The sequence below is a fragment of the Apis florea genome, unplaced genomic scaffold, assembly GCF_048593485.1.
Source record: "Apis florea isolate Af1SG1 unplaced genomic scaffold, ASM4859348v1 contig_2201_pilon, whole genome shotgun sequence".
NCBI lineage: Eukaryota > Metazoa > Arthropoda > Insecta > Hymenoptera > Apidae > Apis > Apis florea.
This window is the reverse complement of record NW_028256542.1, coordinates 1785385-1811681: the sequence shown is the minus strand read 5'-3', so window position 1 is coordinate 1811681 and position 26297 is coordinate 1785385. Positions and strand designations below refer to the sequence as shown.

At 32.7% G+C, this 26297-nt stretch overlaps 1 protein-coding gene and 1 long non-coding RNA gene across 8 annotated transcripts in view; one reads left to right on the top strand and one right to left on the bottom strand.

Annotated features, from left to right (window-relative positions):
• LOC100870455 (ribosomal protein S6 kinase alpha-5) overlaps window positions 1-26297 on the bottom strand; it is a 43072-nt gene that overhangs the window by 6105 nt on the left and 10670 nt on the right. For all 5 annotated transcript variants that reach the window (XM_012483432.2, XM_086917250.1, XM_031915016.2 and 2 more), the window contains 2 exons: window positions 1100-1174; window positions 200-418 (listed from right to left, as the gene is read on the bottom strand). In XM_012483432.2, coding sequence (XP_012338886.1) covers window positions 200-418; window positions 1100-1174 — 294 coding nt within the window. The remainder of the gene's footprint in view (window positions 1-199; window positions 419-1099; window positions 1175-26297) is intronic.
• On the top strand, window positions 4144-14644 carry LOC116413918 (uncharacterized). Of its 3 annotated transcripts, none has more exons than XR_015295103.1 (3): window positions 4144-5282; window positions 5412-6005; window positions 14031-14644. It is a non-coding gene; the product is annotated as an uncharacterized LOC116413918 (long non-coding RNA). The 3 variants fall into 3 exon arrangements; XR_015295102.1 differs by lacking the exon at window positions 14031-14644 and adding an exon at window positions 6390-6990; XR_015295101.1 differs by lacking the exon at window positions 14031-14644 and having other exon boundaries at window positions 5412-6342.

The window sequence follows — 26297 nt, the reverse complement described above, 5'->3', positions numbered from 1 at the left end:
ATACTTTAATTAAACAAGCAAATGATAAAATATACATTTCTTTACAAGAAACGCAAGACATGATACACAACTTTATGAAAAAAAAGAACTTTCTTCTCTAAAAAAAAAAAAAAAAAAAAAAAAAAAAGAAAAAAGAAAAAATAACAATAAAAGGATGAAATAAATTTTCAATAAAAAATAATGTTATCTTAAACTTCACCTAAAATCAGATGTAACTTTGCGTCCGTTTGAAAGGCATAATGCAATGTAACTAAAAAAGGACTGTCGCGGACGGCCTCCAGAACTTGTCTCTCCGTCTTGGTGTGCTCGGTTGTCTTCTTTCTCTGAACGATGGACGCTTTCTTCAAGACTTTCATGGCGTAGAGTCTGCCTGCATCGGTTCCAGTTCTTTTACGCACCAGGAACACCTTTCCGTAAGCTGCACAAAAGAGTTTGTTTTTTTCTTTTTCTTTTTTCTTTGTTTCTTCATTGTCTAATATCTAAATCGAATTGACGGACGATTCATCGCCGTTCACGGTCGATTCATACTTCCTTAAAAATATATTTAATTCGTATTAAATATATTTTATTATGTGTGTTATGGAGAATTCCTCGGGAACTTTGTTTTTTAGGTAGGAAAATGGCTTCTACGTTGGGAAAACTCAACGTCTTCGTGCGGCTAGGTGTGATCCTAGATAAATCCTTGTAGATTTTTGGTTCGAATATATCGGTTGTGAATAAACTGTGGGGGGATATAAAATAAGATATAAGAGAAATAAAAACAAATGAAAATATCGTGTATACGTGTTTTACAAAGAAAAAAAAAGAGATTTCAACTAAAATAAATTTCCATTAGAATAAATTAAAATACTCTTTTTTTTTTTTTTTTTTTTATAAAATGAATATACTGCAACGAAAGCAAAACGAGAGAGAAAAAAATAACACAATATTTAAATTTTACTTATTAGAGATTGCACGTGTCGTTCAATTTAAAACGAATGAATAAATAAATAAATTAATAATTTTTAGTATTCGATTGGGGCTGTAAGAGAGAAGGAGAGTAATCAGTCGTTTCATTATGGATTTAATCGGTAAGTAATAAAGGATTTCGTTCACGTACCTCCAGTTCCAAGGACCTTCAGCAGATCGAAGTGCGTCATGTCAACCCTCTGGCCTCCGCTGTCTGCCAGGTTTACTGTAATCAGCAGGAACACTCGATTTTACTTCCCTTCCCGTCCAATGACACGTGTTCGATGAATGATAAGGTGAATTCCTTGCCAAGATGATGATGTAATGATGACGAAGGTTAAAAGTGGTACAAGGAAGTGGTGAAAAGGCACGTGGGTTTTGAATAGGAATGGAGTCACGATAACACGTGTATACATTTCCATTTGAGAAAATTGGCTCGACAATAAAAACTTTACAAGTATAATTGTGATCCAAGAGGAGCATGGATATGTATATTCTACTATTCTAAATCAAGAAAATATTTTATCTCGAGAGAGTAGTCGAAGTGTTGTTATTATTATCTTTCGAAAGATAAAAATAATAACACTTTTCTAATCGTTTTCTAATTGTTCCAGGAAATTGGTCCAACAACTTTCATCGAAGCTTGGTTATCCAAATACTGCTGCACTCTCTATTTGACTTCAATCGGATCCTTTCGAATAATAATCCGATCTTCGATTAATATCCGGAAATAATATTCATCCATTTGGAGCATGATCGTCCAAAAAATACGAAGCCTCGCTAATCACTTTCGAACAACAATAAAAGAAATATATAAATGGAAACTTTATTGATATATATCACGGTGTATATTATCATAGATAGAATATAATTTTACTTTCAAAGTGGAAACTTGTAAATTTATACGCGAGGCTTAAATGGGCAGGCTGAAATTTAAAGTAAGTCTTTATTCCCAACCAAACTAGACTTGGCAAGTTTTGGATTCAAGTTGGGGATTGTATTATCGCGATTATCGTTTGTAATGTGATATTAAAAATTCACAAAATTTATTATTATCATTAACAATAATACAACAAATTATTGTTACATGTTACACGTGTATACAGTACACATACTTAAATTACTACAATCAAGTAACAGTACATCACGGTACAATCATCAACGTACGCAATCTTGAAAGACGCTGAAAGAAATGATAGGAGCAATCGTTGGAAAAAAAGCACGTTGACTCCCACGATTAACTTTCTGCTCTGATTAATTCACGTTTTCCATTGTGCAAATCGACGAAATGCGTTAGTTTCATTGCGGAACACTAGTGCCGCCACCTCTCTCTCTCTCTCTGTCGTCGCCATTCAATTTAGAAAATAAGATTTCGCTTACGAACAATACCGTGTTATCCGGTTTTATCAGGTTTTTAGTTATATTCATCTTTGTTCGACACCTTCCCCCTCCCCCTCCCCCCCTCCCCCCTCCCCTCCTCCTTCCTTTCATCTGAAACTATGTGAAATTATCTTTAGGCCAAAGCTCTCTTTCGTAATCGCTTTGTCAAATGAATTTTATTCGAACCATTTCCAATCAGAACAGATTTCAGATATTCGCCTCTCCTAATAATATCCAGGTTCAATAGTTCGAGTTCAATTTTTATTTTTAATCTTTCCCTCTTTTTAATGGGAATGGAAGTAACGATCGTCGTAATGGAAATTAATTCCTGTTAAAAAGAATTAAGAAATTTAGGTATAATCATGGTCTTTAATGAAATAAAATTATATAACGTTTTATTTATATGTTACTTAACAATGTTTCAATTAAAATTTCGAAATTTAACTTCATCGCCATTTCGTATTTGCTTAGAAACTTGTTTGGAGACACGTTTGAAATATTGAATTTTAGAATATTATATCTATCCATATCTCTCTTGCGCTGTTCGATTAGTTAAAACCTTGAGATTGTTTATCGAATCAGCTTTCTAAATTTTTCTAAATCTGGGAAATTTTCAAATTATTCGACAACATTTTAAACAAAATGACGGCTTGAAACGGGACAAATATTTATTTTGGAATATTTTAAATATTCAATCGCTTTCCCCCGTCCAATACCGAAATTTCGAATGAAAATTACATGTACATAATTGCACGAGATAAACGAAAAGAAAAAAAGAAAAAAATAGTAGTTCAAACGACGAGAAAAAAATATAACCACGACCATCAATCACAACGATTGAAAACAAAGACAATACTCAAATTAGCAAGGTATCGATCTACATTTTCAAAATGGATTACGTGTTTTCGAATGCAAATTACGAAACTGAAAAATGAGAGGAGGGAGAGAATGTAATTATATATTGTTCGTGGGGGGGGGGGGGGGGGTGGGGGGAACTTCGATGAGGAAAAAATAGCGCGGAGTAATGATGGTATTTGCGATTTCACGACTTTGGAATCGATATCTAGACGCTGGTCGTTTCAAAAAAGACAGGCAAGGTCGACGAAGGTGATGATTGCAAAATGACGCTTGCACGGTTCCCGGGTTCGATTATCGAATCAGCTCGCCTGCGATCTCGACCTTGCATGCGAAACGAGAAAAAGAAGGGACGATCGATTTAAAATTTCTTCTATCCATTACTTTTTTTCTTCTTTTTCTTTTCGTTTACGCCGCCTTTTTTTCCATATTCACGGTCACGAATTCTCGAACCATTACTTGTAAATTATTTTCACAATGAAAAAAATAGAGAGATCGAAATCAAAGAAATATTAATTACACGTGCCCTTTCAAAAGCAAATCAATTATAACAATTCGTTCGTCATCGAAGATCATTATTTCAATTTCCTTCCCCCCCTCCCCTAATAAAGCAACAACGCTTTATCAAAAACGCAATCTTGTTCGAAAAAGAAGAAAATTCAAAATTCGAAAGAAAAAAGCTGAAAGGCATCAAATCTACGAATACTACGAACCAAATACTAAGAGAGAGAAAAAAAAAAAAAAATAAAATCCTCCTTCACGCCCACGAATCGATTCACACGGAAAACGTCAAACTCTGGGAATCTTGGGAGCGCGACGCGTGGCTGCTCGCGGAGAGTGGTATGAAATCATTTCATAGGGGAAATGAGTGTCCGGGGACAAAGCGGAGGGAAAGCAGAGGTAGTGATTCGTCATACGTCTCGGTGTGGCCGGATCGTGAAATATCGCGTGGCACGGCAGTCGCTCAAGGTGGCGTGCGCAAATGTAGATGCACCTGCAGTTAATATCGGCAGGTGTGCGGGCATGCACGCGAATGTGCGTAAATACTGATCCGCTAGAATGCAGCTGTGTGTTTTTAAAACGAGACCGCGGATGGAGGAGAACACACGCGGACCGAGCGTAGCCCGGAAGTGTTAGATCGGTGTTCCGTTTAAATCATGGCCGATCTCGAACAGACCGTGACTTGGCTCCAATCGAACCGTGAAATGTGAAACAGCCTGTTGGGAACCGCGAATTTTTTTTTTTTTTTTTTTTTTACTTTTCGGCCGTGGATATGGATATGTATAAAGTGTTTTCGACACCTCCCCCTCCTTCCTTCCCTCCTCCTTTTTTTTCTTTCTCTTTAGCACTTGTCTAGTTCGGATTTATCGTGTAAGTGAAAATTGAACGCGAACAAAAAAAAAAGGAAATCGTTGCGTTTATAATTTTTTTTTTTTCTTGTGCGTGCATATGTGCATTTATCTATGTGGAATTAATGTCAATGCGACGTGTTTTTTTTTTTTTTTTTTTTTTGGTAAAAAATAAAAATTGATGAAAATTTTTCCCGCGAAAAGAAATGATTCTGTTTTAAAGTGTCGTTTCAAAATAAAACTGGCGTTGTTTTTATGTAATTTGATTAAATCGTGGATCGTTCCGATTCAATCTAGGCGTGAAATCTAATGTTAGTTTCAATTTTTCAAGCTTGAAATTGCTAATTCGAAATGTAAATTGACATAATGTTACACGAGTGAACAGTTAATCTTAAACTTGAGCAATTACTAAAAAAAAAAAAAGGAAATTAACGAGTTTCTACTACATCGCGTTGACTGTACAAATGTAATTATTCTTTATCAAAGAATATATACATCATGGATTTTTTTTAATCCTGTATCTTTCGAATTTTATTTTATTTTATTTTATTATAATCATGAAATTTTTCGCTTCATACTTTTCTTTACAATTTGACATTTCGAAACAAGATTCCGTAACCCACTTACAGAAGAGGATTATATTATTATTCTTACATGATGAGGAATTGCATAATTGAATTATAATTAGAATAGTAGGGCAGAGTAACAAATCAAGAAGTCGGAGAAGAGAACGAAATAAGTAGGGTAAAGGTATTCTACTTGTACTTTTTTTTTTTATTTACAATCGATTGTTAAGTGGAAATTAATATTCGAGAAAGAGAGTGAATCGTTAAAGGAATTTCTTCAAGAGGAAAGTAATAATGTTGTTTTAATTTCTAGAGCACGTTTAACGAGTTTTATTAATGAATTTCATGGATCACCGATGACCTATGCAAGATTCGACTGACCTAACATAATCCACCTACTTTATATTTCCTCTAGTTATTTGGAAAATGACCTTCAATGACTCTTGAATAACCTTTACCAATCCCCTTAAAGGTTAATTCTATCCACTACACAAGAGAATAGAAATTGAAAAGGTTTTAGAAGATCAAAAGATTGATTTGTTGAACTGAAGATGATCTTCGATGATTATTCAACATGTTGGAGTTAAAAAGGATTTAAAAAAAAAAACATTAAAAGGTTAACTTTTCATTGGAGATGATTTCCGATGATTTTGAAATCATGATTGATTAATATCCTATTCTATCTTTTGTAAAGCTTCGAATCCAAGGATGGAAAAGAAATCAATCAAGAAGAATCAATCAAGAGAATAAAAATAATTATCAAGTTCATTAAAAAAAATGTATGTCAAAAATCAATGAAGTTGACTACGGACTACTCGATTACGGAAAGAAAAAGAGAAGAAAAAATAAGAAGAAGAAAAATAGAATTACTTTTCAAAAATTGTAAAATACATTAAAAGATTAAAAGGTAATTGAAAACAATTTTGTACAATCTCGACTGTTTCTATTTTATTTCGTTCTTGAAACTTCAATTACGATAGAAAAATAGATAGAAGAATAACAGAAAAGAGAGATTAAAAAAGTTTGAAATATCAACAAATTCCTTAAAAACTTAAATGAAACTGATGCTTGAACGACCGAGTACATTTTATCAATTCTAGAAACTAGAATTCCAAGAATTCTAAAAAAAAAAAAAAAAAAAAAAAAGCATTGGAGAAGAAAAAAATAGAGAGGTTATCTTATCTATCTCTAAAGAATTTATAGATATCAAAAAATTAAATAAAGGATTAACTAAAAAACAAAAAGAATCATTAACGATTTTGAACAAATTATAATCCTATCCCTCTTTTAGGCTGAAAATTTCACAAATTATCATATAGAAACGAGCAATTACAAAACGACGTTTAAAGAATATTAAAAATCAAGGAAAAATGAAATTTAACGTCCTTGAAGCTTGGAAATCACACGTTAAAATCTGCGTAACTTCACGAATGGAGGAACGTTAACAGTGCTTTCACTTCTTCCACCTCTCTCTGCTCAACTTTCGCGTAACGATCCTTCCTTTTTTCTTTCTTTTCCCTCGTTTACTTGATTACGTGAACACGGTGAAATTTCGTCAAACATACGTGTAAGTATACCAACTACTGAAAGAGCCTTCATGTTCCAGAGAGCCACAATGTCCCTTTTGTTTTCTCTCTTGTCCACGTGAAAAACAAACGAGACGATTTCAATGCAAAGCGCGACACGAGGGTACAGAGTACGGATTTTGTTAATTGTGTAAAAATGTATTACGTATCGGTTTACCGTGTAAACTCGCGGCGTGTAACACCTTGCAAAATTTTCTTCGTTCAAAGTTGAAGAGAAAAAAATATTCTCGTATTTCTACTCGTATATGTATATGTTGTATATCGACGGGGTTGAAAACAGACTTATTATATCGATTTTTATTCGTAACCTTTTTACGTTACGATATTCTTAGAGTTGAATTTTTTTTTCCAGATTGAAACTCTTTTGCTAATACTGGAAAAAAAAAAACATACGTTACAATACGTAAATAGAGATAATTTTATGTATGATTTTTATTATAGAAGACTTATAAACGTATATTTAGTAATTAATTATATGTTCTCAAAATAGAAATGTTCTCAAACGTTACAAACGTTATATAAAATAAGAGGTCGATGTGAGAAATAAAAACGTATATGTAATTTTCAATATTATCTACAGATGGCGCAACGAGAGAATTAACCTATAAATTCAAGTTCAGAAATACACGACGACAACCAATTGACGAAATTTATTTAGAATTAATTTTTTTTTTTTCCAGATATAAAATGTTTAAGAAAAATCTGTATGTAAATTTTATATATATACGTTTCTATTCGAATTAATATTAATAGAATCTACATATATATATGTATATATAGGTTAATTATCATCGAGATACGCGTATCCACAATATGAAAAATAATAGAAGAACTCGAGAATTTTTATTCACGTCATCGTGTGGCAACAGATGTTTGCCAGGGCTGTTTAAATAATAAGTCTTTACGATTATACGATAAAACGTACAAATATTATTCTATTTTTAACGTATTTGGTGCGTAATAAAACTTTTAATAAAGAGCATGAACTTAAAAAACAAATTTTCCTTTCGAATTGTCGAAAGAGGAGAGCATCGAAAAAAACAGCATTTATAAAGCTGTTGAGACATGTTTAATTAAAAGTAACAAGTATCTCTATACTTTTTAAATAACAAAATGTACACGTTTTTGTTTCCACACGTGTGTCAATAATAAAATCGTGTCGCGCGTGCTTGTGTCGAGGGCACGATAAATCGATCGAATTTTCGCCTCAAAGTTAAAAGGGTTTCCACGTGAAATTAACACGCGGGGGTCCTTCGCAAGCGTCCCCGGCCCTGACTGCCAGCCGGGAATCCATGTCAAGGTAGTAAAAGCAACCACGAGCAAACTCGAGTACCGTCCACGCGCCTCCCTCAATCTGGATTACTGTTCATGGATTCGAACACATCTTCGACCACTTGCTAAACACACTTTTCACGCTTTTCGTCAAACGTTACCAAGAATATACATCGTGATAATTAAAGATCTTAAACATGTTTAGATAAATGCAATTTGGCATTGAATGCTTCGAATTTACGTATGCATTTATCCCAATTTTAATGAGGCAACGAAAATGCAAAGGTTAAGTTTTGACGATTTTTAAAAAATTTTTTCTTTTTAAAAATTGAATAATAATAAGAAGAAAAACTTTAAACGATGAACACGAGTGTATCCGTCCTCTTTCTTATTATAATATAATATCCATTATCATAGATGAATGATTTTAAGAAAATTCTGTTTCGAAAGGACAGGAAAGTCCACTTTGAAACCGTGATGTAACATATTGCGTGATTAAGGAAAAAGCTTTACCCGATTAAGATCTAAAGCGATCTGAAAAAAAAAAAATTTCAGAGGGGAACGATGGAGGAAAGATTTCTCGGCCTCTTTCTATATTTAGACCCTCGTCTCGATTTTAATTTCGGAATATCGTCTCGATGTCAGGAATTCGCGGCCGTCTCTTACTAAACCTCTAAATCTGAGATGTTTAACACAGTCGCTCTCTCTCACTCGTGATTGAACTGTTGTCGTATCGTATCGTATTTATCGTTCGAAGAAAAAAAAAAAATTGATTCCACGCGATTTTTTCCCCGTCTCTTCTTCTACGAAAAAATTTCCTCGTTCGTTTTGAAAGGATTTTTTACATAATCAAAAAAAAGAAAAAGAGAGAGAGAGAGAGAGAGATGCAGAAATGCAGAGCACAGACACAGACAGAGAGAGAAAGAAGAGATTTTTATAGAAAAGTAAAAGGTGAAACACAGAACTGCAAAAGAAAAAAAAAAGACTACTTTTCACGCGCAAACGAGTATTTCGAGTTTTATCGTTAACTTTCAACGCGACACTCGAGGCTCTTGGTATTAAATAAATAAATAAATAAAACGTATTATATCGAAATTTTTTTTTTTTTTTAAATCGTATTTCTGTTAATATTTCTCTCGCTCGGTTGATAACGACTTTTATTTATTAATACCATTATACACGCATTGTCCCGAACACGATTAACTCTTAACTTATTATCTAGCATACTCGTGTCCTATCTACAATGCAAATGCACAATTTTAACTAAAGCTGGAAGTATAGTATCGAGGAATAATTAGAAATATAAATAACTTTGCTCGAGGAATAATAATAATAATTTGTAAATTTCAAAGAGAACAGCGAGTGGAGTGAGCGAGTAAAAATAGAAGGAGCGATAAGTAAATGAATATTGATCTGTGTAATGTAAGAAAAATAAATGTCCCGTTATCACGAAATTCGCGAACGAAGAGGATATGACGCGTTGCCGCTATTATTACTACTACTATTGAAAGATACGTGAAAGTTACGTGGAGACCAACACCACAACACGATGCATCTTCAAAGGGTGCATGCGAAGTTGAAGGTGAAGGGTAGTCGGCCAACGCAGTCCCAACGCCATTAAAACACTTTCACAAAGGTGATTTATGATTCCATCGGTTGAAGTCTGTTCACCCTGTGCGGTGAACACACAAAATGGATAGCGCATTCACCGTTTAATATGCATATACGTATTGTTGGTAAGGTTCCTTGACCACGCGTGTCTCACCAACGAATCGAAGAGTCTGCAGGAAATCTATATCACTGTCATCGGATATCTATCTGGTGAATGTACAAGCTGATTAATTCAAACATAAAATTACCAACAATACAACTTGGAAAATCGGGTATATCGGGTTTATAAATTTATTTCACTTTGTTATTCGGGGAATTGATTAGAATTATTCGAAGGAAAAAGTTTTTTTAAATTAGCATTTATTTTGATTGATATTTCTAAAAAAAATATTTAGAATTAATTTAATTCAACAGATGGAAATCTTTTCTTTTTCTTTCTTTTTCTTTTTTTTTTTTCTTCTATAAAAATATAAAATCGATCCTTTCCTCACGCTGCTTTTATAAATTTTAATTTGAAAGTAAAATTATTTTACGAATAACATTGTTTCCCTATTTCTAAAAACAATATTATAATTGAGCCATTCGTTTTATATAAAGATTTTATTTTATTTTATTTTTTTTTTTTTTTCAGATTTGGAAGAAAATATTCGTGGCAGTCTAGAGTACGAATAATTTTTCTTTCTTTTTTTTTTTTTTTTCTTTTTTCCTCTCCTTCCTCCTTCTTCTTGCAACATCAGTTGTTAAATAACAGATAACGTGTGTTGCTTATCGTTGCTTAACAATTTCATTTCACGCGAAATAGTGCTTATCGCCGTGTTGTGTATTTACAAATAGCCGAATCAAATTTTAGATACACGATAGGAACGATAACAAGTTTGTCACACGTTTCAGTTCTCATGGTGAAACTTGTGAAGCATCATTGAAAATAAATTGAATCGCGTCAAAGGTTTTTATCACTCGAACGTAAGTGAATGGTGGCGATAGTACTTTCTTTTTTTTTTTTTTTTTCCTTTACATTTTCACGTTCGAAATTTAATTTTCACGTTGCATACTTACAAAGGAGAAAAGGAATTGCATCTACGTTTATTTCGCGTAGATATATTTTTTTTTCAGTGCAGCATTTCTAAAATGTTTCAATCAAAATCGATGTTGTATAAATGTTCGTGATGAGAATGATCTTCTTTCTATCTCTTTTTTTTTTTTTTTATTCAGAATTTAGAAATAGCAGTTTTATAGATAAATCAAAAGAACGATATTACATATATTTATTTTACACGTATAATATGATAATCATAATTCCTTTTTTTTCCTTTCTTTCAAAATTTATTCCAAATTTTTAATACACTAATTATCACATTTGATCATTGAAAAGATCAAAGATGATTTTGATTTAAAAAAGTGTCGTTTCATTCTTACAATATTTTATATATATATATATATACATACATATGTATCTTTTCAAGTTTATTAAGGAAAAATGGAACATTCCTTTTTTTCTTAATCGCTGCATTTTTTCTTTTTTTTTTTTTTTGTTCAAAAACGATAATAAGACTCGTGATACGAATGACGTAAAGTGTTGTCATTTGAAATAGGAACGAAATGATGCAAACCACACGTAAAAGCATAATTACATTTTCATATTCAATGAAAGATCAAAAAATAATAATTATATAACCGTAACGTATAATAATAAAACTCGTTTATAACTTGTTTAAAATTATACTTGAAAAAATGCAATTTAATTTGCAGGGAAAATTGCTAAATATGTTAGTTCTAAAAATATAATTAGATTAATTAGTTTTAAAAATACAACTGGATTAATTATACTATTCAAATGAGTCATTCGCAGATAGAATATAATTAACCTAATTTTTTTTTTTTATCAATCATTTAAAGTCCACTCAAATTTCTAAAACACTTTTTCGTTTTATAATTCAACTTTTCATCTTGCGTCGATAATCCGAATAATTTAAAACGAAGCGAACGAAAATTTTTTACTTTCTCTTCCCGACAAATTTTCAAATCCTATTGGAAATCAAAAGTTGAAGAATAATGTCAAAAATTTTGGGATGTAAAGGTAAAATAATTAAAGATATTGTTCAATACGAATGCCATAAATAAATAATTATTTTTCCAGAAAATCTCTCAATAAGCTATTATTATCTCGATTATTAGCGACACTGGAAAAAAAAAAAAACCTGAAATCTGTCTTCTTTAACAAGACACAGTTGCAAGCATATTGCTGTGTATTATCATCGATCGTTTAATATCTGTTTAGAAATAAGCGTATCGTCCCGTTGTTCCTTGACAATAGTCGTCCCACTGTGCTGCATATAAATCAGAGAAGGGAATATATCGCGTGATATTAAGTGCACGTGTAGTTGGCTTTCGTCTGGCGAAAGAAAGTAGTCGATCCCGTTACGAAATAGCGAGTGAATGCCGACTATCTGGGTCAGACAAAAGCGGAACTTCCGCGACTATGCTCGAGGGCTGTCGAATCGTTTAACCTGGGAATCGCGCAAAAATTGATCGTATTACTGCCGTTCTAAATATTTTCCGTATATCTGTATTTTAAAAAAATTGATAAGAGATCCCGGTTAGCCCGATTAGAGTCTTGGCTGGTTCAAGTAATCCCATCATTGATTATAAAATCGTATCGTTTAGAGACATAGGTAGAATATGTAAATTGAACAAATCAAATTAAAGCAGATATATTGTAAAAAGGAAAATATTTTTCTCATTGACGAAATTATCGACAAGAGATAACGAAGAGCAGTGGCACATTTTTGAATTTATCCTCATCCTCGTTATGGATAACGATCCTTAATGTTTTTTCTTCTTGTATATATTTCAATCATATCTATATTTTGTAAAAAAAAAATATATGAATTTTGTATTTTCACGATAATATAAATAAATTTTCTTATTAATTCGAACCGATTTTCGATGACGTGAATAAAAATTAAGAGACAGATTGCAAAATATCGAAAGATTAATTTTATACGTGTTTTCAATAATATAAATATATTTTTAATCTTTTTCCTATGTCACTGACAACGAGAATATCCGTTTACATACAGGCAATTATCCTTTTTAGAAACAATTATTGCAGAAATACCGTATTGTTCGATCGTTTGCCTGTAACTGGCTGTAATTTTACGACAAACGAAGGTTTTTCGACAATTTTTAAGAGGCCGGAACATAAAATGGCCGTGTACGCTCTGCTTGCAGTAGGCACAACCGTTATTTGATACGGTACTGTGCCTTACGTTACACGCATTCCTCCGTTTGCCTCGTCGTCGCCAGGTAAATCGTGCACGTGTAACTCCACACGTGCCTCCAGTGGCGTTTCGCCATACGCACGCAATTATTACATTGATTAATTAAAATAAGATAATGAAAATGTATGGCTGACATCGGAACACGCCGATCGAACTTATTTTCCAAACTTTTAACGATTTTCTTCGCAAAGAGAAATTAACACGAATAACATTATGGTATTGGATTGGATTATGGTCGATATTTAAATAAAAGAATATGTGCATATATATATATATATACGCAATCTATTATTTTAATTATTATCCATCCGTTGAAAGATGGTTTAGGAATTTAAAGAAAAAAAGAAAAAAGATTGGTTGGAAATGAAAACTAAGTAGGTCATCACGGTGGCCACGCGACACGAAACGTACCGGTAACATTATGAAATAGTCTCCAATATTAATGAAATCGACCGTGAGTCACCAATGACCTACACGGCAAAAATATTTCCATTCTTATCTGGTAGAATATTTGTAATTAAAAGTCAATAATAAAAATGAAAATGTATAAAAAAAAAAAAAGAAAAAAAATCTAGGATAAAACTTCTCATCGACTGTGAAAACAACAAATTTAATATCTCGTTTCAATCACAGTTTCATCATTGATGTCACCAATAACTTTCGCGATAGAAGAAATATTCACTTTTATAAAATATCTTTTAACAATACGAAACAATAGAAAAAAAATTTAAGAAAATAATGAAAAGATCCTTTTACGACGATGATATTTCCAAATAATTATGATAAAAATTTTCGGAAAATCAAATCAAAGAAATCTTGTCCAATAGAAGATTATTCTCCTCTTTAAAATCCCCCCGACACCAATTCTATTACCATGCCACTAACAACTCAGTCGGTAATAATAACTTCTGTTCCCTATAAAAGCAATATCTTTCCCAACGATTAAAAATAAAAATATTAAATAAACACACTTTTTCACTCATCCTCCTTCGTTCGAAAACGATCAATATGCTGGTTACAAATTTCAAATACCAATCTGTGTTTCCATCTCTCATCGACAAAACTCTTCCACGTACGCTTTGACGTCGGAAGAAAATGAAAAGAGAGAGAAAAAAAAAAAGGAAGAAACGCGGGAAAAACGTAATAGACTCGGTGTATAAAACTCGGTCCGATATTTTACAGGGAACCGGGGATGGCGTGGATGCCTCTACACGGACGTGCAACTGGTACGCGATACGACAAAGAAGCTTTTCGACATGTAATTCCCCGTAAGCGAGCACGCTCTCAACGGGGAAAACACACCGAAGGATAAATAACTCGTTCCAAGGCAAGTTCGCCGCCGAGTCTAAATATAAATTCGCAACAAATCAATATCAACGCACACGGACGCCACTGTGGATTCGATGGGCATTTAGCGGATATGCAGACATATTCTCAAATGCACACGTTCAGGGAACGTGATCGCGGAGAATCTTTTTCCGCAACCGTTGCACGGACTCTTCGACGAGAAGAGTCTTTTTTGTGGAATCGCTTAAGGTATAATTACGAGGAGGTTAAAACGCGGGGAATGGATGTAATATGATATCTGGCTTACTCGTGACGCGAAGGGTTTGGACCTTTTACCATTTTCTTTTTTTCCTTCTTCTTCTTCTTCTTTTATATCTTCTATTCTTTCTTTTATATGAAAGTTGCAATAATACAATAACTGTACTGTAAGTTTAAAAACAAGTTGTAAAATAATTTGTATTAACGTTGAGATTCTCGTTATATATTTTTGTTATAACTTATAAAATAATAAAGACAATAGATGAGCTCTGTTTTACAGAGAATAAAACGTTATTCTTTTTTGAGAGAGAATCTCCGATTAAGATGAATTAAAAATGTGAAACACGCATTCCTTAATATTTTTGCATTTTTAAGGTTAGCGCAAATAATACGAATAGTTATAGTCGTTTATAAATTACGACGAATGTATCAGATATTGTTAACTATCATATATATAATTGTATAAAATCAAGAATTCTATCTTTTCAGACAAAACAAGTTAGCAATATTGCATACATTTTATAGACCGTTCATTCGCAAAAATATTATTCCTTCTTTTTTTCTTTTTTTACATTTCCCATCCGTGCTACAGAATGGCGACGAAAGTATCTACTGATCTTAAATATTTGTGCAGCTGTATAAATATTTTCACTACTTGCAAAAACACGAAAGTACAACCAAAGCGCTTTTTTTTTTTTTTTAAGCGACTCGTTAAAAATTGATACGAGGATCAGAAGATTGGAACGGAACGTAACGTAAACCATAAAAGTTGCTAAACAAACGAAAAATAAAGTAACTCGTCGATAGGTCGGTTTTTAATCAAGTTTTGCGCGCGTAAAAAGGGGGAGAAAGAGAGGGAAATGAGGGGCAAAACGAAGAAAAAAAGAGAACGAATCGTGCAAACATTTATCGTAATAATCGTCTTCGATGGCAATTTACTATTGCCGCGTAAACATGTTCATGCAGATTCGCTTGCGCAAAAACCAGATTACGTAAGATCGCTTGCATTAAAGAATTTATTGTTGCCGTTCTGTACCGACGAATCGAATCGAATAGAACAATCGATCGAGGAGGGAATATTTTCGTATCCTTATCCTTGTTTTAAACTCGCCAATATGAGAGAGATATCTCTTTCTCTCAATTTAATTTTATTGTCTTGTTTTCAAAAAAAAAAAAGAAAACTGTATAACTTGTCAAAAATTTTCTCCTTCGAAGATAAAAATTTCGTATTTTAGATTTTTCGATCCGTTTCAAAATTATTTTTTGTTCGGGTTTATTTCGATTTGCAAGGATCTCCAATATTAAATTTCCTACGTCTGGAAATTTATATCTTTACGCGAAAAGTACGATTCCTGTCCTAGTTTATGCGTTTCAATTTGTTTTCTGTTTTTTTTTTTTTTTTTGAACAAAGAGCAACAAAAAGTTTTTTAAATTAAATTCTCGATGTTTTGCCTCCTGAAATTTATATCGATAGAATCGTAATTCCAGGGGAAAAAATCATCGGTCAATAATATTTTTCGCGTATATTTTGTGTATTTTATGTATATACGTTTCAGATTTTTTTAATCTGAGTGTAAAAGAATTTTTCACTCAGTTATTCATACTATAATTTTCCTTATTTTTATAAAAGATTCCTTATTGAAGATTGGAAAGATATGTCGTAAATTAAAAAAAAGTAGAAAAGTATCATAAATTTCGAGGAAAGAGCAGCAACGTAACATCGTAGGTCTCATAAAAGATTCATTACTGAAAATTGGAAAGATGTAAGTAAATTAAAAACTACATCTACGATATTTCGTCCTTCTTTTTTCGAAAATTTACGAATTTGTATACTAAAGAAACTAAAAAAAAAAAAAAAAAAAAAACATCCTCAACAAAAATGAGAATTATAAATCAAGTTTCCACGAAACAAGATGAATCACATCGATCAAGATTTCACTGCAAGTAACTTCATGTTCATGTTCCTTGAATTCAAATACACAAGCATTGATTGAATGACGAAAAACAGATGAATTTTATCTCTAAAAAAAAAAAAAAAAAAAAAAAAGAAAAAAAACATCCCTCGTTAATTCGCAAAGATCAGTGACTTATTTTTGACCAAATTACCACTCGATCAATTGAGTCACTTTTGAAGCAATTATTCCAGTCAATTACTTCAGACATTGATTACGACAAATAAGATTATTTCCATATCGTCGAAATCTCGGAGCAGGGAAGATGCGATAGCCGAATTAAAAACAAAAGTCGAAGATCTTTAACCCATTAGTGTTAGGCGTAGCGGCTCCAACTGATTAATATTGCCCGAGACTTCCGTCTTGCCCTTTTGGAAATATTCCAACGTTGCGCCAGCACTGCAGCTAAAGTTCATCGTGGATTTAACGGAAGCATTGATACCGAACACTACACTTGGTGTATCCTTACAAGCATACTCGATCCATCTGCAATGCTGGTGAAACGTTGGAACACTTTACTCGATACCACTAACATGGTATCAATTTTTACGGCGTTTGAACGAGCGCTGGAGAAAATCCACTTACTCTTAAATTTATCATCAAAAAATTCTCAACCATAACAGCTATGTATAAGTCTTGAACGTAATCATTGTCAAAAATATTCTCTGAAACGCGTATTTTCATCGTTAACTTAATAAAAAAAACTTTCCATTGAAAATAAATTCGTATTTAAAAGGATATAAAATTTCTCAAATTTCCAAAACGATTCCAAATGTGGCAAACCGCGGCCAACCAACTCGTCGTAATGCAACCGTGTAAAACTTCAAAGGGGAGCGAACTCTCACCAGAAATCATGAAACAGACTGTGAAGAAACTGGGTCGCTGGGAAGCGTCTCATAGTCAGAGAATCTCGTTCACCAGGAGCTGGGATCTTCGTTAAATATACGTAAGACCTAGACACGAGGGCAGCCTTGATAATCGGTATCTCGCGATCGACACTTAATATTTTCCTCAATTGTAGTCAAGTAGTGGTGCATCAATCAGATTAATTGATAAACGAATAACATCGATTCCCTCTTACGAATAATCTTATCCAAGAGCAATTTTTCGATTGTTGTCTTTTTCCACATCGACTTAACTAACCACAACGACTCGAATTTAAGTTCAAAATTTATATTCGATAACAACGAGAGAATTAAAAATTTGTCCATTTAACCAAAGAGTTAAAATCATATTCTTCTCTACAATGTTTGCAATTTTTGAAATGAGACGTGCGAGAACAAGGTATCGTCGCGATTCCCTCATCGCGGGAAGAAGAGGAGAGATGGAAGTGTTATCGAAAAGGCAAAAAGCTTTCGTCGAAGATTAGTCAAACGTTACACAACGTCCACGATCAATCGTTCTTTACACGTGCACGTGTACCCGGCTCTGCTGCTTCTCTCCTACTATATTCCTTTTCTTCTTTTCTTCTTCTTCTTTTTTTAATGTGTACATCCGACACGAAACGGTCAACGAATAATTTACCACAAGTATAATTGCAACTGGGTGTGCAAGCCAATTCTATATGATATAATGCTCGAGTGTATTACATGCGTCTAACAGGTGTGTATAACTTGTCATCTTGGTCTCTCTCTGGTCGATAATGGACATTATATATTTTATGAAGATTAAAAAGAATTTTATGGATATTATGAAGGGGGGAAAAAAAAAAAGCAAAATGTGAGAAAAAAAGTCTCGAGAACAAGTATCAAGGTCAAATAGAGGGCGAAATGATCCATCGCTCTTCAATTTTCTATTACATCTCCTTATTTTTTGTCATTGATAATTCGAATAATTTCGTAAGCACAGTAGGGAAATTAATCTGAATCCGTTTCCATCTTTAAAAAATTTCCGTTCCTTGGAATCGTTCACGGATCGATACAACAACACACGAGTGCGAATATAAATTAAAAATAAAAGTGAGGGATTGTTGTACGCGGAAAAGATGTATAAAGAAAATTCGGAATAAGATCCAGGAAAACATCGAGTTCGAAAAAAATAATAACAAACGAACTTGGCTCATTCTCAATTACCGATGCATCATCTTAATGATCGCGAAATAAATAATTCTGAATAAAATTCGAACACTGATTAGATATTAGATCTTCTCTCTGGGAATAACAACGAGTTTGCATCGGGAGATCGTTTTATAATACATGAATGGAAGAAAGGAAAAGATATATATATAGAGAGAGAGAGAGAGAAAGAATCGCAAAATCGACAAATTCGCGATCGTTATTTCATCTTTTCCAGACTTGTCCAGACTTGACCATTCGATACGTTATACGTTCGAGCCCGTAGTCCAATATATTTCCACCGCAAACAGCAGCATTGTCGGCCACCATTACCCGGAAATATCTATAAATTTATTACGAGACCCGTGGAAATGCATCCACGCCGCGGCTACGTTTTGCCGGACAAAGCAGAGAGTTATTTATCACTCTCGATTCAAGAGAATCGCGATTCTTGGATTCACTTGATATCTTTGCGATGAGAATATCTTTTGATAATTTTATAAGGCCAATGAATGGAAAAGTGAATTGGAAAATTTCTCGTTAATTCGTTCTCAAATCTCGATAGTTTTTTAAAAATATCCCGAGTGTTGTTGTTCCATCGTTTGGGGAGTAATTAAATAGAAATGTTAATAAATTGATCCTCTGATTATTATACCCTGAACAACTTTTTCAGAATTTTCGAGGAGACTCGGGAAATTTATAGGTTAGGTTCTCTCAAACTCGAGCGACCTAAAATATGAATAAAAATTTTACGAATGCTTCGACAAAATTTAAAACAAGATTTTGGGTTAATATTCGTAATTTGCATTCGTAAAAATTATAATTTCGACAATGAAGTTTGAAATATTCGCGGCAAATTCGCGGTGTTAAATGATGATAGAAGAACTTGAAGAATTTGAAAGATTTAAGGCTCGCATGATCCAAGTTTTGTAGTTTGGCTACAATTAAATTAAGTTCCAGTTTTAATAAATGGATACAATTTCTGATTTGGGCGTAGCTTGGAATATATCTGGAAGCCTTGAAGTGAACGATAACCCTCGAATAGCCTACGTGTACCGATCACATTGAACGAACAACAATGAGCCGAGAGGTATCGAAAGTTATAAAATCATTGGGAACGATTATTTCTGTGGCGAAATAAAAAAGGTTTATCATGTATGGCCTAACGATAGCAATTGCAGATTAAAAAGTGTATGTAATGGCAAAAGGAAAACCATAACAAATTACAAAAATCGTTTCTATCTGTTTGAAGATTGGATTGTATTTAGATTAAACGATCTGAATTAAAATTTAGATAAGAATAAATAAAAATTAACGTGGTTGAATAAAAAAAAAAAAACGGTGAAAAGTTTTGAAACTATCAAAATTAACTGATACAACTTCTAACAGATCATTTAAAAAAAAAAAAAAAAAAAAAAAACAAAAACATTAAACAGAAGATATGCAAATAAATGTAAAACGAAAGGTTAGCTATAATTTTTCATTCGAATGAAGTATGAAGGACAAATAGTATATACATAAGAAGGTATGTTATCTACGAAAAACGTGAAAAAAAAAAAATCCTTTTGCCCATATTTCTTTGTCACGATCTAAATTATAACGAATTCGTATTATAGAAATTTGTTCGATCGGTTACGACTACTATTCGCTATTTCTTTTTTCCTTTATGATAACTGTACAATATCAGTGTTATACCTGTGTAATCTACGTGGCACAAGGTCACAGATGTCCAAGGACGGCGTGTTGCTTTAAGAAAGAATGCAATATTTTTTTTTTTTTTTCGTATATATAACTTTTTTTGCAAGCATTTTAGAAACCGCTTTTTTTTTTTTTAAACTTTCGATACACTCGAGATATTGAATTTATGTTGAAAAAAATTTAGAAAAATAACAAGGACGATTTTTCATGGTCGAGAAGAAAAAACATTGGAGAAACAGATTTGCTCTAAATGATACACGTATACGTATCAAGGCAGACGAATGATTATCGATTTAATTCTTAATGGGATTTTAATGATCGTAAAATTCAAGAAAACATAATTGAGAAGAGAGAAAGAAAATAACTCGAGGTTATAAACTTTATTTCTTTATTTCTAGAATTTATTTGTGTCGTTAATAAACTGCGTTTTGTAATTGTACGAAGTTCACTTTATCGAACGTCAAGCAGTTATTAAAATTAATTACCGTACAATTAAAAAAATATGTGACTCTGGCTGAAAAATTTCAATAATATTAAAATAACATTTAAATCTCGACATAAATAATCAATTAAAATATTTTTATATTCATACTTTCTTTTTTTTTTTCTTTCTTATTTTACATTATTAAAAAGAAAAAAATTATTTTATACTACGTATAAAATATTATTACCTGGAATAATGTATATACATTAAACACTTGATAGACTTTGAACGTTTGTATAAGACTATAACCGATCTTAGAAACTTATATATCAAAGTCAATGAACTCGAAATAGTTTACATATCTTCTTGAAAAAAAAAAAAAAAAGGAAAACAAAGATAGAAAGAGAGAAAAGAAAAATAAACATTCTATTGAAAAAAAAAAACAAAAGTCATCCTAAAAATTTCAAAGAACAATATTTACTTCAATTGTAAAATGAGAATATATCCACGAATAATTGTCACAACAATCGTTCTTATACGTAGTTCAAAAATTTCTTATCAAATTTAAACGGTTAAAAATTTCATTAACGACACGGAATAATTTCAATTCTTACTCAATCAATTTTCTTTCACTCAAATAAGCATTTCTTCTGTCGACAAGAAAAAATAAAAAAATTCGAGAACCTCTAATTATTTCCAGCGATGCAACTTTATAATTTATAACAAAAAGCGTAACGAAGAAGCCCTCGATTATACGAATAGAAGAACACATTCTTCGAGCGATTCTCTGACTTTTCGAATTCGTAATCACGTGTCGAAGAAATAGAATCTTCGAATTGTCGAAGCGAGCTTTGAACAATTCGAAATGATCGATATTTCTGGGTGGATAATCTAAAAATTCAAAAATTGTTCGTAAAACGAGGGATGGAATGGATGTAAGAAATCGTGGAATGTCAAAAGTTCGATTTTCCATCCGGATTTAAAACGAATTACCGATGACCTAACCTCACTGTAACGTGCCACCCTCCATGTTACGCCAGAAGCCTTAAAAGATCGCGAACAACGCTTGCAGATTGTATAGCCAAGTTTCACTTTACTACGATCCTCGTCCTAAAAAAAAGAATCCACGACATTGATCGCGTATATAAAAATCTGTTTCGAAAGCTTCGTAAAAAGGAAGAAACAAATAAACAATTTGTGCTTAAATATTCGTAAAACTTTCTCCAATAAATCAGGTGATAAAACATTTTCAAAATTTTAATAAATAATCAAAAGGTACGAAAGTATGGAGGTACTTTCAAAAGATACTTTCCATACTATTTCAGAATGTTACGACTAATCTCTGTGCACAGGTATAAAATTCTTTTGTACATTTCTTCGATATTATTCTTTCTAAAAATCTGTTAAAAGCTCCTTTAATTTTCAAACAAATTATCCCTCAACTTTCTCCTTCAAATAATTCCATGCCATAAAATTCCTCAACTTCAAGTGCAAAACCAATGGTTTTTAATTATGGTAATAAGTCAGAAATTCTAAAATTCTATATGCATAATTCCCAGGTAACAAGGTGACTGAACACATGCCATTCACGACATATTCAAAATTTAGCACTTTCCCCTAGTCAAACGTTCCTCAAAACCTTTGAAGAATAAATTAAACAAAAACTAAAGAAAATAATCCCAGAATTAAGTTTCCAAAAGACCTTTTTTCCTTCTTAAGAAGAAAAGAAAAATTGGAAATTCGCATACCATTATCATCTAAGCTCCCCCCCCCCCCCACAACAAGGTGATTGAACACATGCCATTCACGACATATTCAAAATTTAGCACTTTCCCCTAGTCAAACGTTCCTCAAAACCTTTGAAGAATAAATTAAACAAAAACTAAAGAAAATAATCCCAGAATTAAGTTTCCAAAAGTCTTTTTTTCCTTCTTAAGAAGAAAAGAAAAATTGGAAATTCGCATACCATTATCATCTAAGCTCCCTCCTCCCCTAACTAGGTGATTGAACACATGCCATTCACGACATATTCAAGATTTAGCACTTTCCCCTAGTCAAACGTTCCTCAAAACCTTTGAAGAATAAATTAAACAAAAACTAAAGAAAATAATCCCAGAATTAAGTTTTCAAAAATCTTTTTTTCCTTCTTAAGAAGAAAAGAAAAATTGGAAATTCGCATACCATTATCATCTAAGCTCCCTCCTTCCCTAACTAGGTGATTGAACACATGCCATTCACGACATATTCAAAATTTAGCACTTTCCCCTAGTCAAACGTTCCTCAAAACCTTTGAAGAATATATTAAACAAAAACTAAAGAAAATAATCCCAGAATTAAGTTTCCAAAAGACCTTTTTTCCTTCTTAAGAAGAAAAGAAAAATTCGCATACCATTATCATCTAAGCCCCTCTGTCCCCATTGTTCCCTCGTATCGAGCACCAAAATGTCTTCATAAACGAGAGGAAACGAACGGTCTCTCGAAAAACAGACCGGTTCAAAGGCTTTCGATAACGGGTCTCGTAACAGTTGCATTATACGAAGCTCGAATTTCCTTCCTTCCCCTTCGGGGCCCGGCGCGCTGTCCTTCGACGCGGAGCAGCCCGTCCCGACCGGGGCCCCGCGAACTGGACCCAATTATACGCACCGTCTCCTCCTCCCCGCCTCTCCTCTCTCTCTCTCTCTCTCTCTCTCTCTCTCTCGCAGAGATCGACCATTCGGCGAGGAATGCGGATGAGAAAGTGGCGTGTGTACGGTCACGCGTTAGCAAGGATCGATGTCCAGTAGTGTAACGCGTGCAGATCGCGCGGGAGGGGCGTGAAAGCGAACGCAAAAAAGAGAGAGAGAGAGAGAAAGAGAGAAGGAAAGAGGAAAAATGAATGATGCACGCGGATAGGTGTCTAAAAACCGCATCGTGCGGTCGAGAGAGTTGTCAGTCCTCGGATTTCGTTCGAGAAGGGAGGGAAAAGGGGGAGAGAAAGAGAGAGAGATAGAATGGGATCTGTCCCTTTTATCGGCCTGAATATATAGATATGATAGAAATTCGTTGTTCATTGCTTGTTAATTATTTTATGGTTGGCTCGAGGTGTGATTAATTATTATCGATTACGTAGAGAGTTTTTTGGTGAAATGAAAAAGGGATAGATGATAGAGGAGCGTGAGAACGTGAGTCTGTTTAATAAATTTCTTAAATGAAGCTATGTGTCTTTCAAAAAATAAAATTATTGCTGATTAATATATATATATATAAACTCCTTTGTTCCTTCCATAAAACAATCGATTCGAAAATTGATTACTAAAAAACCCAAATCCACCCCGAATGTAATTCGAATCCAAAACGAGAAGAAAACGTAGCAAAAAATGAGGTATACGCTTGTCGTATTAAAGATAAAATAGATAATCGCAATGTGGTAGTATTTTTTTAACCCAGATACTCGACACTTCGAAATTTTCGCACGTTAAACGTATGTTGAGTCTCTCATAAAATACTCGTTAGAAGTATTGAATTCGCTTTGAGAAGCATACACATTATACAGTATGCATTTTTTTTGAGGTCCGGTTTTGGGTGGGAATATTTTTTTTCGGGGTAATCCGAGGTGTCTCTAGCGCGTCGAACTGCACGACGAATTTTTCGGATGTTTGAAACATTGTAGCAAGACTTCTTTCGACTTTTTTCTCGAAACGTTTTATCGATATAATTTTTCACTTTCCCCTTTTTATTTTTTACAATAAGAAGAGTTATATAATTATAATTTATATTTTATTACTTTATTATTATTACTTTATTCTATCTGCTTATCAAATATATAATCACTTGGATAGATAATTAATGTAAAAGTGCATTTTCTATATAAATATAGAATGATTCAAAGTTGATATGTTCAAGGCAACAGAAGTGTAGAAAACAATCATTGAAATATAAATACATTTTAAATTATAACAAAAAAAAAGGGGATTACTAATTCTGTACACAAACTGGTATCTGATAAAATACCGGTACAATGGCGAGGAAGTAAAGGCTAAAGAAGAAGGAAAATAAATGCTTGTGTGTTCATCAAGCTTTTGTGTTCTCTTCACCTTAACTGGACAGAAGAGAGATGTTTTCTATTTCTCTCTGTAAATTGTCATTTCAATTGGAAAAAAAAAAAAAATAAAGAAAAATAAAATTTCAAACCAGTTGAAAAAAATTTAAATTGATGAAGAAGGAGCATGAATAAATAATAACAACGAAAGCATGATTCTTGTTATCCTCTGTCAAACATCTATACGACTTCGAGAATACTTTGTTGCAACCGATATCAAAACTGTGATGGCACTTTGGACGAGCATTGCGCAACAAGGTTGCCACGTGCGGTGTGTCTTTGAACGTTTGCAATAATAGAAGCGGTTGGCGTACGATCAAATCGTGCAATTTCTTTCATTTCTATTAAAAATGAAAAAAAAAAAAAAAAAAAAAAAGAAGGATAATAAATTGCACGAAACAATCAACAACTGGAATTATCATCACCACAGTGACTTTCGAATTTGCAAAATTGAATCGAAATGAAGTGAAAATTGATTGCGATCGAAGAAAGTTGCTTGACTTTAAGAAGAAAAAAAATTTTTACAAGCATCTTTTGAATGGAACTATATTGCAACTACACGGACGAGATATGGGACGAAACTTGCGATAATTGGAACAAATTTTCTCTAATAAAAAAAATTTCATTTCACATCCGAAGATAATTTCTAAATTATCGAGAATTATTGATAATTCTCTTTAAGAAACATCTTAAAGCCATAAAAGTTTACGAGCCCACACGTGAACGTTTTACTTTCTGGGTCCCGATACCCTGAAAGAGGGTTAAACGTGACGTTACACACTCTTATGGCGTGACTCACGAGATACTACAATGTCTACGAAAATGCGACGCAATCTTTGGAACGAAGCAATGTCCAGCATACTCGTTAGCAAAAAAAAAATATATATATATATATATAAATTAAGACACCAAATAAAGACACGATTGATAAATTTTTATAACCAGAAATACTAATTTATAGAAACACGGATCTTGATATTAAAATTTCTATAGAATATGTTTATGTTTATGTAAAAAAAAAATAGCAAGTTATTTCTAAAATTTATATGATGATTATATGTAAAATAAATCCACAGGCCTCTAACCTCTTTTAGCTTTAAAATTGAAATATAATTTATAAATAATAAAAATAAAATGTAAGAATATTTTTTTATATGAATTAAAAAATTTCTATATATAATTGAAAAAAAAAAAAAGAAAATGAATTTAAAAGATTTAAAATCGTGAATGTAATATATTACAAAAGAAAAAATTGTTTGTTTCATTTTGTGACCAATTTTACAATCATATGAATTTCACCAAATTTTATCGGTCTAGTGACTAATTGAGTGTCCCATTCCAGGCGTCATTCGCTAGATTTATTCACTAGAATCGTTGCGCGTTACCAAAATAAGGGAAGGCTGTCCTCTGGTTGCAAACAAGCTTTTCAATGAAATTGTTTTCGTGCATTCGAATTATAGTCAAGTTATATGTACGATTCATTGGACAATTTTGGGGGACTTGTTTGCGGATAATTTTGGAGATCGTTTGTTAATAGGGCTCGTGATGATAAGAATAGCACAGACGAATGATTGTTTTGCTACCGTTCCTGCACAAGAATAGACGAGAAGTTCTTGGGAAGTGTGTATTTCTTCCGTGATCATGCGTTTAAAGATAACAAGAATATATTAATTCAACGTAAATGTAAAATTCAACGTA